Here is a 14,161-nt window from a genome sequence, read left to right on the forward strand (position 1 = left end):
GTGTTTAGATCGAGGATATTGCTGTTGTTTGTGTTCTTATATGTAGGTATTGGCTCAAGATTGAAAGATTTGATGATCGTTGGAAGTTTTACAAGAGTTTGAAGTAATAACAAGATTTTGAAGGCATGGTTCGTGAAGAAAATGGATGCACGAGTATGAAGAACTGGAATTTCGACCATAATGCAATTTGAATCAAGAAAAACTCAAAAGATAAAAGTTGTATATATCTTCAACAGATTTCCAACGCAATTTGAATGACCTCATTCCGAGGTCGGACGCAAAAATTATAGCCAAAATACCGAAAACTGAAGAAACAAGCACAAAATCAGCAAAACAGCCCCTGCCACACCCTGGTGTGGTGAAGACCATACCTGTGGCGCGGGAATTAGTTATTTTTCAGATTTTTAGGGACATATAAATAGATGTTTTGACTTAGGGTTTTGAATATCTTTTGTTTTCTTCTTTTAGCCATCAACTAGCAACTATTCTATGGTTCAAGTATTGAAGGAAGACATTAATCTCTTGTAGAAGATTGGATTGCAAGTTCTTATTTTGAAGATTTCAATTGAAAGACGGGTTAATTCTTTCCTCTCTTTAATTTATTTCTTCTTATGATTGATTTGCATAATTATTTGATGTCTTCTCTTATTCCAATCATGTGTGAGTAGATTTCTTGTCTAGGGTTGGGAAAGAACCCAACTTTTTGGTGATTGATGATGAATTAATATATGTTCTTGGTGAAAGTTTAGATCTTTAAACTTAATTTCTAGTGTTTTAATTTTGTTGATTCGTTTGATCACCGTATTAGCAATCATAGGTAATTAATTGAAGGACTGAAAGGTGAAGATTAATACCGGATCTCTAGAAATTAAGCAGGGAGCTCGAACCACGAAAGTAGGCTAGATTCCTTGGGGATTTGATTTGGGTTAGCATAAGGCTTAATGAGTTTAGCTTAATCTTAATTCCACGAAAGTATGTTAATTGAGATTAATTAGGCACGATCTTTAGACCTTGAAAGAGGCTTTAGATTAATTTAGGCTAATTCACCCTTTCTAGATTAAACCAACACCAAGAATTGAAATAATCCATCATTAAACACCTAAGTTGTGGTGATAACCCAATCCTAGTCCTTCATTATATTGAATTTCATCCAATTAGTTGTTTATTTTATTTCTTTTATTAAATCTCTTCTAATTTACTCATTGATTTAGCTAGTTGAAAACGTGAAACTTGGTAGATAACCCCTAGTCCTTGTGGGATCAACCTTGATAGCTACAACGAGTCCGTGCGCTTGCGTATTTGCCTATCACACACCGCCTATCTCATCTCGTTAATGCTGAAGTGACGTTGTCCATTCCACGATCGCCCCCTAGCCGACACCTGTAAAGTCAATGCTGACTCAACCGCCGGCCCATACCTAGCCAAAATAGATCAAAATGCTCTTCCTTCATGACCATAAAAGGAAAAACTATTCCCAACACGATGGTAAGCAATTTCTCCGTATTTTTCTCCATTGCACTGAGCTGCGATAGTTCGTCATTTTTTCCTCGCTCAAGTACCCTACTAACTTGATTGTCCGAGGAATAACGGGGAAATCAGACCCCACCTTCTTACGAGTTGCTACACGTGCAGGGAGGAACAACTCAACTCCAAACCAGATATTAGGAGAAGTTAGCTACCCCTAATCAACCCAGTTCTTAACAATTTATCTGTGTGATTGTATAACATTAATAAAGCCAAAAGTACTTAATCATGTTTTTTAACCACGTGCATCGCACGCATATAAAACATAGTTGAGAACAAAATTGGTAGAACAAGATTGAAATCAGAGCTTCTAAGCTGCAACAAACATGAAATTGACAAAGAGAAAGGCAACAACCATTCAATAAATGGTAATCTTCACCGGTAAGGAATGACATTATGACATCTTCAAGATTAGGCTTCAAGCTCAATCTTCATTGCGAAGGAACAACATTATGTGCATCAACTCCTCCCTTCTCCCTCCATGTCTCTCCCTCTCTCACCCTCAAGTTTGAAAAAATGGAAGATTTTGGAGCGGGAGGGGTTACAAAATTCTTCAGGTGATTTGAGATTTTGAGGTAGTTATTTCACCGCCTTACTCCTTACTACGTCATAAATGAGATGCCATGTAAACACGCTCATCAGATTGTTGTATCATGCATTTTGTGCATGAGTAGATTGTTAGAAATTTATCACAGTCAGTGAGAAATTAGGTCGTAACGTTTCGATGTCAACTTAAACTGTCGTAATATCATAATTTGTAAGAATATCACATCAGTAATGAGAGTTCTACTAGAATTACCAATATGGTAATTTTGTTTACTTAAAATAGGGTTAATTGAGAATAGAGCCTCTATAGTATCATCTAATTGTGAATAGATCCCTTATAGTTCTATTAGTTGCGAATAGACACCCTATGTGAATATTTTTTACTCTTAAAATCGTTAAAAATGTTTGAGGAGGTGGATAAATCCGCTTGTATAAGTGAAGATAGTTACCCAATTTTTTTCCTTTTGAAAGAGTCGAAAAAATTCAGTAAATAGGTGTATTTGCACTTGAGCCAATATTATAGACAATCTATTCGCAACAATATAACTATAAGGGGTCTATTCGCAATAACAGAACTACAAGAGGTTTATCCGCAATAATAGAGCTACATAGGGTCTATTTGCAATTGGGTGATACTTCAGGAGGTGTGTTCACAATTAATTAACCCTTTAAAATAAACAAGTTCTTTTAAATAATATTTAAAGATTTGAGGGATTTCTCGAAAATACATTAGAGTTCTGTACTTATTTAAAATTTTAGTTGTGATACTTTTTGGATAAAATTTCAAAACAAACCAATTTTGAAACTTATTTTAAAAAAACGACTTGTTTCAACTTTAATTACCAAAACCGACCTAGTTTCAGCCTCAGGACTGAAACTGGGTTGGTTCTGACGAAAAAAAGTTCCCAAACTTCAAGAGAGTGGAACTTTCGTGAAGTTTTTTACATAACAAAACTTCACGGGAGTTCAAGTCCCATGAAGTTTGTGAGCTTTTTTCGTCAAAACCGACCCAGTTTCAGCCCTGAGGCTGAAACTAGGTCGGTTTTGATAATTAAAGTTGAAACAGTTAATTTTTGAAGAATATTTTTGCAAAAGAGTGGTTTTGAAATTTGTGCATAAATCATCGTTAGAATAGTGATGTAATTTTAAACATGTACATTTCATTGGTTTGACTATTAAATATTTGTTTATTTTTCTAATTTACCGACTTTTTATTTATTACAAATCATATCACATAAGTAGATACCTGCCTTAGGGTTTTCTCTCTCGGGTCTCTGCCTCCCAAGCTCGCCGCTCTCTCTCTCTCTCTCTCTCTCTCTCTTTCTCTAGCGCGTTACCTCACCGACCAAAACGAGAGAGCCAGCTCTCTCTCTCACGTCGCCTCTCTCTGCGCTCGGAGGGGCGTCGATCCGAAGGTAAGATCTCTCAGATCTAACGGATCTTGAACCCTAAAGTTACTTCTTTTGTTGATTTATGATTTACTCTAGTTGCAAATTTTGCTCTTTTAGAGAAAATTTCGAGATTCGTTAGATGATATGAACCCAAATCAAAGTGTGCAATTGGCGGTGAAACTAGTTTCATGATTGTCTAATTTCTTTTCCCAGATTTAGTTTGGTGGAAAACTGAATGTGTGATTCGTATAAGTGTTAAGTCAAAGTAACTATATCTATATTTTAAACATAATTTACAGTGGTTTTATTTTCCAGCAACCTCAGCACTAAATTGTAATTTCAGCCCTTTTCGAGTATTTATTGGAAAGGTGAGCACTTTTGATGCATGCCGATTTTCTTGCTTATTAGAATGTACATGGTTTTACAATTAGTAATTTGAGTCCTGTGTTTCTTGCTTAGCAAAACTAATCTATTAATCAGAATTAATATGTTAATTTGCTTGCTTTTCAAAAGTAATTTCTGTCTTTTTTTCCTTTTTGGGTGGATATGAGTTTACTAGTAAATCCCATTTCCCATTTGGAAGAAAAGGCGACTCTTGTAATTTGGCACTGTTGCCCTAGCTATTCCTGGGAAAAGTTTCGATCTTTTCTAATTCTTGACGATGGATATTACTGCTGGATTTGCTAGCTATTCCTGTCGCTGGATATCTAGGGTTTCTTCTAAAACTGGGACTAAACATATGTTATATCTTTTGGAAGTTCATCTTTGAAGGGATTGAGTTGATAGGACTGTAGATTAAATGCCGTACTTGTGCCTATGATTTGGTGAAAGAGAATCTTTATCTTGTTAATTTATTTCTTAATCGGTTTTCGCTTGTATGCACTCAAAATCCATGGGGAATGTAAAAGGATCATAGAGATATAAAAGGGTCAAGGATTTGAGAGTTGTGGTTGTGCAAAGCGATGGGCTAAACCCATATCTGTTGGCTTGATTAACCCCAATCTAAAGGGTAAAGCATGCTCTCTATACTCATTTTGATATTCACACTGATTGCACTGCTTCATCTCTGACCGTTAGTCACTAGAGAACCAAACATAAATACAAGCTCATGGTATTTAATTCATCAGTATTTTGCTTATTGTATATGGTATTTTTCTATTGATTTGAAAGTTAAACGTTGTTTCTCTCTAGTAAAAATAGTGTAGGCCTGTAGGGTATTTTTGTTCAAAACCTCTAATAGGTCATTGTACTTTTTTGTGAAATTTATCCTTAGATATTTCCTCACTTTTGATTCACCCAAAACCATTTGAAGCCTAAGCTTACCTGGATCAGATGCCTATTGGTGGAATCACTCTGCTGAGGTGCTTGCCTTGAATATCAATTAACTGCTAGGTGTCGACAAATCACTTAGTTTGGACATGAAACTAGCTGAATCAATAGACATTTGAAATTAACATATCTCCCCTTATTATTTCTTTTGAGTGCCAACATTTGTTGCTCAAATACTTTTGGAAACGATATAGGTGCATATCCATATGTGTGATGCATTTGATATTTGTATCTTTGGATTCTTGATTGGTATCTGTTAGGTATTATTTACGTATAAAAAAATTTAGAAGGTATTAGAAGCACATCAACAACATGTAAGGGATCTACTTGAAAGAAGTAAAATGCAATATGATTTTATTTTTTATTTGATTTGTAGGGAATTTATATGATTGATCCTTTTCTACTAAGATCAGTGATTTCTTTAGCAACTACTATTTTTTTTCCACATATCATATTTTATATTGACAAAGTTATTGTATTTCTTTTAGGTATTGTAGCATGTTAAGATAAACAATGTTAGTTCACTCATAATCTTACTATAGTTTTATTCATGATATATATGAATCTTAAGGTTATTAGGATCTACATGCAACCCTAGAGGAAGGGGATGAATAGGGTGTTTTGGCAAACAAAAATATTTTAATTTAAATTATAATACTAATAAGTGAAAGCAAATAAAAACAGCAAAAGCAAACCATAAACACAAGCTTTTTATGTGGTATGGCCCTTGCGCACATCCACAACTTCTATCTCACTCACCCTGTGAGATGTTCCACTATTTAAAAAAGTATCCATATGCCCTAGTTCGTCTGACCGAAAATAGTCTATTACACCCTATTCTATTGTTATTTCAATAGGCAAGAGCCAACAACTTCTAAATAATCTCACAACTCAATTAATCCTGAAGAAGAGATTCTCATCAGATCAGATAAAAAACAACCTGATTAAAATGTTTACAGAAATGAAACTAGATAACAAGACAAAAATCTACGTCCCTAACAATGGCAGATGTCCATAAAGTTATAGATCTTTAAGCTCTGCAGAAATCGCCTACTTGATGAACAATAGAGGGACGAATCTTCTAATTTTTGTTGGACTCGTGGATCTTACGAAAGAAATTAAATCGCTCTTTTTATGAACACTTTTTTGTTTGTTGGAGTTTATTAATCTCATTGATATTAAGCTTGGTTACTGAACCTAAATGGCATCAGATCTGGACTGTCCAGGCATGTTTTATATCTAATCAAATCTGGGCTGTTTGTGCCGATCAATTTGGGTTTGGTACAAGCTAGCATAGTCGAAGGGAACTATCTTGTTCCGTGTTTTCCCAAACTGCTCAATAAAAATGCTATCAGATGTGTTTTATAGTTTGGTATTTATCAAAACCTAAAGGACCTTCAATATGGAGTCAACAAAGGTTTAGCATATCCACGTATCCATCTTGTGTCTTATTCACACTGTTAATTGGTATGGTAGGTGTATGGGTTTACCTTAAATAACCACTGACTTATTGCATTCTTTGGCTGCATTTATTTGTGCTAGTGATGGGAGAAAAAAATAGTTTTCTTATACCAATTGCAAGGGTATCTATGCTTTAACCATGGTGTCAGTACTCTGGTACTTAACCAGAACTTTAGGGGTCTCTTATTGTCTACCAAACCACAGGGTAAACTGTAAATGTTGTTTTCTTTCTGTAGAAATATTTTCTTGTGTTCTTACATCAATTACTTTATTTGCTCTATTTTTGGTTATTGTCTATAATGTCATCACACTTTTGAACACAAATGGAATGGTCGAGGGTCTTATCTTGGTTGAGATCATCTAGTATTTTGGGTTCCATCTTATTTGCTCGTAAACTTTCTACAGGTTCTTGGTATTCTTGTCTTACAGAATATCCACTTAACTCTTTTTCCTCAGTCGCCAGAACCTGGAATCAAGAAAATACAAACTTAAACTTATATTCTTTTCTTAGACCTTACTTTGTCTTATTGCTTTAATTTTTATTTTTTCCCCTTGTCTTCTGCATTTTGATTGTGTTTCTTTGCTACATTTCAGGAAATCTTACTGCTACATTTGATTTAATCAATCAGGTGTCCTTTGTGTGTGTGCGTGCATGTGTTTGTGTGTGTGTGTGGAAGTGGAATGATCTACTGAGAAGTTTTTATGTTGCAAATTTAAGACCACTTTCCTGTATTGATTTTGTAATGCATATATCTACTCAATCTTGGCAGTGTACTGCTTATGTACATGTTCTGGTAAAGTGAAGTTAGTACTCTTTGAATGGTAGTAATAAAGGATTCTTTACATACCTTGGTACATCTCTTGTTGACATACATACTGAATAGAAATTTTGAAGCTCCCTCATGGTTGATATGTCTAAATTGATCCTCTTTTTTACTGAATATATCATTCTTGCTCAGATATGGATGATTGTATGACATATCATTTCTTTCAGGTGTTTTATTTCCTATTACAAGAGTTTTGGTTCAGCTGTGTATGTACAGTATGCAAATTTCGAGGTTCCTCAAAGTTGATTAATTGTTCGAAAAAATGGCAGAGATGATTTCAAGTTTCTGGGGACCTGTCACATCCACGATCGAATTGTGCGAACAGAACTATGCTTATTCATCATATGTTGCAGAATTTTACAACACTATATCCAATGTTCTTTGCATTCTGTTGGCACTTATTGGCCTCATAAATGCCGTAAGGCAAAGGTTTGAGAAAAGATTCAGTGTTCTTCACATATCGAACATGATACTCTCCATTGGGAGCATGGTATTCCATGCTACCTTGCAAAATGTGTAAGTTTCTGTATTATATTTATGTCTGATTTTATTGTGCATCTCCTAACAATATTCTGGTCTTCCTTGTGGCACCCCTAGATATCTCCCAAAACCCAACTAATTAGCAAAGAAATTAATCACCACAGAGCGGAATGGGTAGGAATCTGACAAGAATGGGATTTCTGTTACCCCTAAGGTTTTTGAGGAAGATGCATGAAAAATAATTTGAGCGCAATGCATTAGAAACTATCTATTGCTACCAATCTATATCCTATGTACATTAACCATGGTCTTCTAGGGATCATGTTATCCATCTACTTTTTACATACTTTATGCTTTCTTAAGTTGATGTTTGTGGCAAATCTTATAGTGCTGTACTTCCATGTTGTCTTTGATGGTGCTTATGTAATTTTTACGAAGGGTGGATGCTTGAATGATATTTGAGCGTAAGCTGCTCTTTCAGTGGCAGCATAAATGTTGCCTCACAAATACTTAAAAGCGATGTGGTTTGATGTATAGTTATCACAGACGCTAATGGTATGATACAAAATAAAGATTTTATCTAACGTGTGTTCCTAGACATGCTCTTTGAAGTTATCAAGTCTTCTGGTTAAGATGTTTTAATTGCTTCCAACCTAAGATTTCGTTTTGGAGGCTTCAGCCTATATGGTGTTCTTTGAATTGCTTCTAGCTTGCCATATATATGGTGTAAGAATGTATCAACTCATGTATGATGTAAAACATCGAGCAGGTTAGCTCTCTTTCTAACTAATCATGAAACACCTTTATTTGTTGTATTTCTTATGATAAGATCTTAAACATCATTTATGTTATAGGGAAATTCCACTTTTTTACGCTAACGTCAAATTTTTACAAGTTCACTTTTAATTATCTCAGATTACAACAGAGTGATGAAACACCAATGGTATGGGAGATGCTGCTCTATTTGTATGTCCTTTACTCCCCAGACTGGCATTATAGAAGCACAATGCCCACTTTTCTCTTCTTCTACGGTGCTGCATTTGCTGTTGTCCATTCATTTGTGCGCTTTGGTATCGGCTTTAAAGTACATTACGTTGGACTCTGCCTTCTGTGCGTCCCTCGGATGTACAAATACTACATACATACAAAGGAGGCAGCAGCCCGGAGACTCGCTCAACTCTACGTCGCGACTATCTGTCTCGGGAGTCTCTGTTGGTTGTTTGATCGTATTTTCTGCAAGGAATTATCAAACTGGTATGTGAACCCACAGGGTCATGCTTGGTGGCATGTGCTTATGGGATTCAATTCGTACTTTGCGAACACATTCTTGATGTTCTGTCGTGCACAGCAGCTGGGCTGGGAACCCAGAGTCGTCCACTTTTTTGGATTCTTCCCGTATGTGAAGATCCAGAAACCCAAAAAGCAGTGACGATATCTTGTTTTCTTTTCTTTTTCTTTTTCTATTTTTCTGTTGGTTGGACTACTCTGTTTTGAATTGGGAAGAAAATGTGTTTTTTTGGCAAGCGAGTAAACAACTCTGTACATAGACAGTGATGACTTGGGAGCATTGATGATTGATTTATTATGTGTTGTTACTTCTCTAGCTACAGCTTTGACGATTGAGTAGCCAATTTTGTTAGACCCGAGTCTCAGATATGGTGTTTGGCATCTATTTCTCTCTAATGGCTGCCGGAGGTGTAACTTGGAATGATTCAGGTTGTGTATGCATGATGGTATTTTATGATGCTTTCCGTGTTGTTTTTCTTTTGGGTTAGGTCGATTGGAGGGAGCTGTTTTCACGGGCGTTTAACGTTAAATCTCAGGCGCTACTAGTTCTACTTGTGCTTTTTTACATGTTTTCCGCTCATGTATAGTGATGTGGCAGAATTTCAGTCGAATGACTGGAATGGGGTATTCTTCCTTCTACTATTTATCAAAACTGATGTTACGCGAGCGGTTAAGTTTTAAGCCACGGTGTTCTAAGCCACAACATGAAGGGAGGGTAATTTTTCTCATTTAGCCCTTCTACTGTGTCCACTGACTTCTATTGTGCCCACCGGCAGGTAAGAGCCAACTCATGTGAAGGGATAATGTCGAGTCAAGGACCTCTCTGGGCAGATTGCCGAATGCCCGAGGACGTTATCGTCTTTTATTCTCGAGCCAAGTTTTTGAATTGGATATGATATTTATTAGATTTATATCCCCTTACCGATCATTATATTTGTATTTGCTTATCATCATGAATGCAAATACAGACATGTCTGGGGTAAGAAAAGATCACATCCGTATTTGCGAAAATTAAGTTTAGATACAAATAAAATGAACGAAAATATATGTGGCTACAAAATAGATATGAGAAAGAAGCAAATACAGACATGTCTGGGGTAAGAAAAGATCATATCCGTATTTGCGAAAATTAAGTTTAGATACAAATAAAATGAACGAAAATATATGTCGATACAAAATAGATATGAGAAAGAAGCATAGGCTGAAAAAAAAAATTTATAGTTTGTATGATACAAGAGAGTATGTTAATATGCTCATTATATCGAATGAGACAAGATTAGATATTTGGATCATCAAAACTTACCTGGAACATGTTATTCTAATGGTCAAAATAGTTGTAAGAATACGATTGACGTATATTTAGAAATTTCAAATATGGATCCGGGTATTTCACTACATATTTATATTTGTAACCATATTGTATTAGATACAGATTTTAGCAATCCTATCACAGCCCATTAGGAGACAAGTATGGATACATCTGCATATGTGAATGCTTTTTCGTATCATGCCAGATAACTACGGTACATATATAGAGCATTACGGCAATTTAACGAAACAAAAAACCAAAATCCAAGTACAAGAAGTTAATGTAGAACAAACAAGTGGACACATGATCAATATTAATGATCACAGCGTATGAACAAGGTGGCCAGCGATGCAAACAAGAGACAGTCAACATAGAGAAAAAATTCAAGCAAAAAACCAACACCTAGCAAGTTTTCAACGATAAGTTTTATGTCTCATTATTGAACCAAAAATAATCAAGCTAAGGCTCCAACCCTCCTCTTCTCCACAACAGAAACGCTCCTACTCCTTGGACACATAGCCTCATCGCACTGCCGGTCCTCATCGATCCTCACGATGCGGACTCCCACTGCCACGCTCTGACTTCTCGGAGCTGCAGTGATCGGATGATCCTTCGACCTCTGCGACGCTGTGCGAATGAGGTCACGGATATCATCTTCATTGGAGCCCGTCCTTGATCTGTAGAAGCCGTGGCTCTGGCTGTGAGGCACCGAGGACGCTACGACTACTGACCTGCACGATGGATCGAGTACTAGCGCAGTAGGACGAGGCGTTGACGTCCATAGTCTCTGCGCGGACCAAGGACGTAGGCCGCGGAGGTGCGCTCTTCAAATGTAGTGGCCTAATAAATTGTTGTATGACTTGGGCTTGGTTGCTTTCTCACTTGACTACATAGTTAATAGGAATTGATAATTAGGTGTAGGGGGGGGAGGCAGGGGGGGAGGTAAGGAGAGAAGAAGTAGTAGGATGTTATTGATTATTGGTAATCAGAGTGACGTAGGAAAGTCAATTAATTATTTCGTGTAAAACTCAATAAAAACCTGCACTTTTAGGGATTATCCACGAACCCCTGCTGAAAGCATCATAAGGTTTCGTAGGAAAAGGCTGAAATAAAACCATGAATATTGTAGCGGAAAAATGTCTTATAAAATTTCGAAACTTCCAAAAATTTTCGTCAAAAAAGGAATTGGTGATCAAAATGTTTCGGTGAAACTTACCTAGTTTGTTAAGAGGGTGGCTGAATGGTACCATGTTCTAACTGTAGAATGTTTAGCGGGTCAGAGACAAAAAAGCACTCATTGCACTAGACAAATAACAGCTTTAAAAATTAAGTTCTGTTCCTTAGTTTTGGTGTCGCCAATTGCATTCACAAAAATCGTCATGGGAGCTAAAGCCAAATGGTTTTTGGGAACTGCAAAACTTTGTTATGTTTTTCTTGGTAACTTTGATGATCTACAACTGTAAGAATGAACTAAAAGAACGATGATGTACTCCGCACACAACAAAGTTAACCAAAGTTTACACACACTATTCCTTTACGAGGAGACGTGAGACTAAAGATGTTCAGAAAACATATGAACTTTCTCTCTTTCTTTTCTAAGAAAGAAACGTAGACTGTTTAACGGGTTTTTCAGAGAAGCAATAAAAATGACACATAGACTTATTTGACATATTGTGTGGAATAAGTATATAAACAGAACGCAGCAACAAAAGAATGAGAATGAGAGTAGGTTAGAGAATATAAAAAAGCGGATGGAATATGCAATTTGCAAAACAAAAACGGTCAATACATATAAAATTAATACTATTAATATAATAATATAAACATATATAGAATAATAAAAACATAAATATAAATATAATAAATATTATACAATATTCATATAATATATTATATATATATATAGGAAGAGAGAGAGAAAAGAAGAGAGCAGAGATGAAGAGAGAAACATGAAAGAAACATTTGAACAAAAGTTTCTCTTCAATTAAAACTTGGTAGTCAAGGTGACAATTCGCACCCTAGCATCACACCTCGAAAAGAGAGCCTCACATCTTTAAATATGCTCCATCTTCGAGACGGTGCATGTAGAAGGGGAAGCGAATTTGGACAGAAGCCTCACTACCAAGTGCAATGAAAACGTTAGTACAGGCTCAAGAAGTTTCCATAATTCTCATAATATCGACTATATACTAAAAATAACCATAAATTATATATAACATATATATATATATATTATATTAATATATTATATATATATAGAATATTAAAGAGAGAGAGAGAGAGAGAGAGAGAGAGAAGAGAGAGAGAGAGTTATGTGTAATTAAGTGGAAGAGTCGACAGAATAAGTATACTTTAGTCATTGATGATCACTTGGATTAGAAGATAATAAAATGTAGAGTGAATACCACTCTGTAGAACTTGCATCTACATAAACTTCGATAAAACGCCCACACCCAAATTGGGGTGAAAACCACCCGTAGCTGTTTGAACCCTTCATCCACTCGTATCAAATTTTAAACACGGTTTATCAGATGAAATAGAACTTTTTAACATGGCTCGACGGAGGTAAAACCAACGAGGATTTACCCAGAATTTGGTATGAGTGTAATGGAAAGAAAATGATGATATGAATCTCACAGTCAACCGGAAACGGATCATTGTACCATAATGATAGCTCTAATCAAAATCATACATATGATATAAGAGAAAACGACGAGCAGTTAGTGGCGAAATCACTTTGAAAAGTAGTGACAATACAGTGGTCATAGATATTATAATATGTTGAGTAGGTGTAGTTTAATGACAATTGTGAGTGTTACGGATCGCAGTCTTAAGATGATTATCTAGTGTCGTCTATAGAAAACACTGTTTCTTATATATATATATATAGAAAGATATAAATAAATGATATATAATAATAATATGATTAATAGTATAATTTATATGATGGAATCATATTTATAATAATATTATATCTAATATAATAAATTATTATTATTATTATTTTAAATATTCTAACATATGATAAGTAAATATGGAGCAAACTCTGGTAACCAAAGTTACTTGGTGCGTGAATGGTGAGCAAGAGGTAATCCTTGCCCCTAACTGTCGAACGCGCTATCCAAAGAAAAGCGCATACAACACAACTTGATAGAAGAAACCAAAACTTCCAAATGTGAAATGTATGGTGAACAAAGATTATCCACATCTAACTACAACGTAACTGGGTTACCTAAGTTCATAAAAAATTCAAATTCTCTCTCTCATCTCTCTCATTCATCTCTCTAATAATAAATATATATAATATAATATATATATAATAATATGAACAGAAAAAGCAAAAACTAGATATATTTGAACAATCAGAGTTTAAGCAAAACTAGAAAAGAATACAATTAAAAAATTACTGACGAGAAGCTGGTAGATCCTGAGCTGGGAAACTAAGTAGTAGAGCACACAAACTACTCAAAAAGAAGATTAAAAGCAAGCTCAACTCACACTCAACTAAGCTTCAAACATTAAAAAAAAACTAAAAAAGAGGAACTGGAGGAATTACCAGAGCAGATAAGAACTTTCGCAACTTCTCAAAAAACATCACGCCTGCCATCCCCCGAAAATTATCTGCACAAAGTACTACAAATCATCAGTGCTACATTCTGTCTCACTTAATATAAGCTTTCTAGCATAGGCAAAAGATTCTTTATATTTATTAAAAAGCTTCTTATAAAACACTTGGAGGTCCTACACACAGATCTCAATTCTGGTAACACCAATAAAGGACCATAGGCCTTTTGACAGAAAATGACAAGGCTTGCTTCAGTACTCAATGGAGCGAATAGTCACTTTCACATAGTAGGAGAATCAGCTTTTATTGACCAGAAAAACGTAATATATTAGTACTGCTTTATTTATATATAACTATATTATATATATATATATATATAGTATATAAAAAAATATAAATATCAAGTAAGTTGTGTCATCGTAGGAAGGCGAGAGGTACTACT

General features: G+C 35.3%; 1 protein-coding gene across 1 annotated transcript; it reads left to right on the forward strand.

Annotated features, from left to right (window-relative positions):
* LOC109834279 (alkaline ceramidase 3) lies at positions 3,325-9,161 on the forward strand. Its single transcript, XM_020402258.1, has 3 exons — positions 3,325-3,485; positions 7,246-7,594; positions 8,474-9,161. Exons 2-3 carry the CDS (start codon positions 7,341-7,343, stop codon positions 8,985-8,987), a joined length of 768 nt encoding a protein of 255 aa, XP_020257847.1. The 5' UTR covers positions 3,325-3,485; positions 7,246-7,340; the 3' UTR covers positions 8,988-9,161.

Source organism: Asparagus officinalis, chromosome 3 (genome assembly GCF_001876935.1).
Source record: "Asparagus officinalis chromosome 3, Aspof.V1, whole genome shotgun sequence".
Classification (NCBI taxonomy): domain Eukaryota; kingdom Viridiplantae; phylum Streptophyta; class Magnoliopsida; order Asparagales; family Asparagaceae; genus Asparagus; species Asparagus officinalis.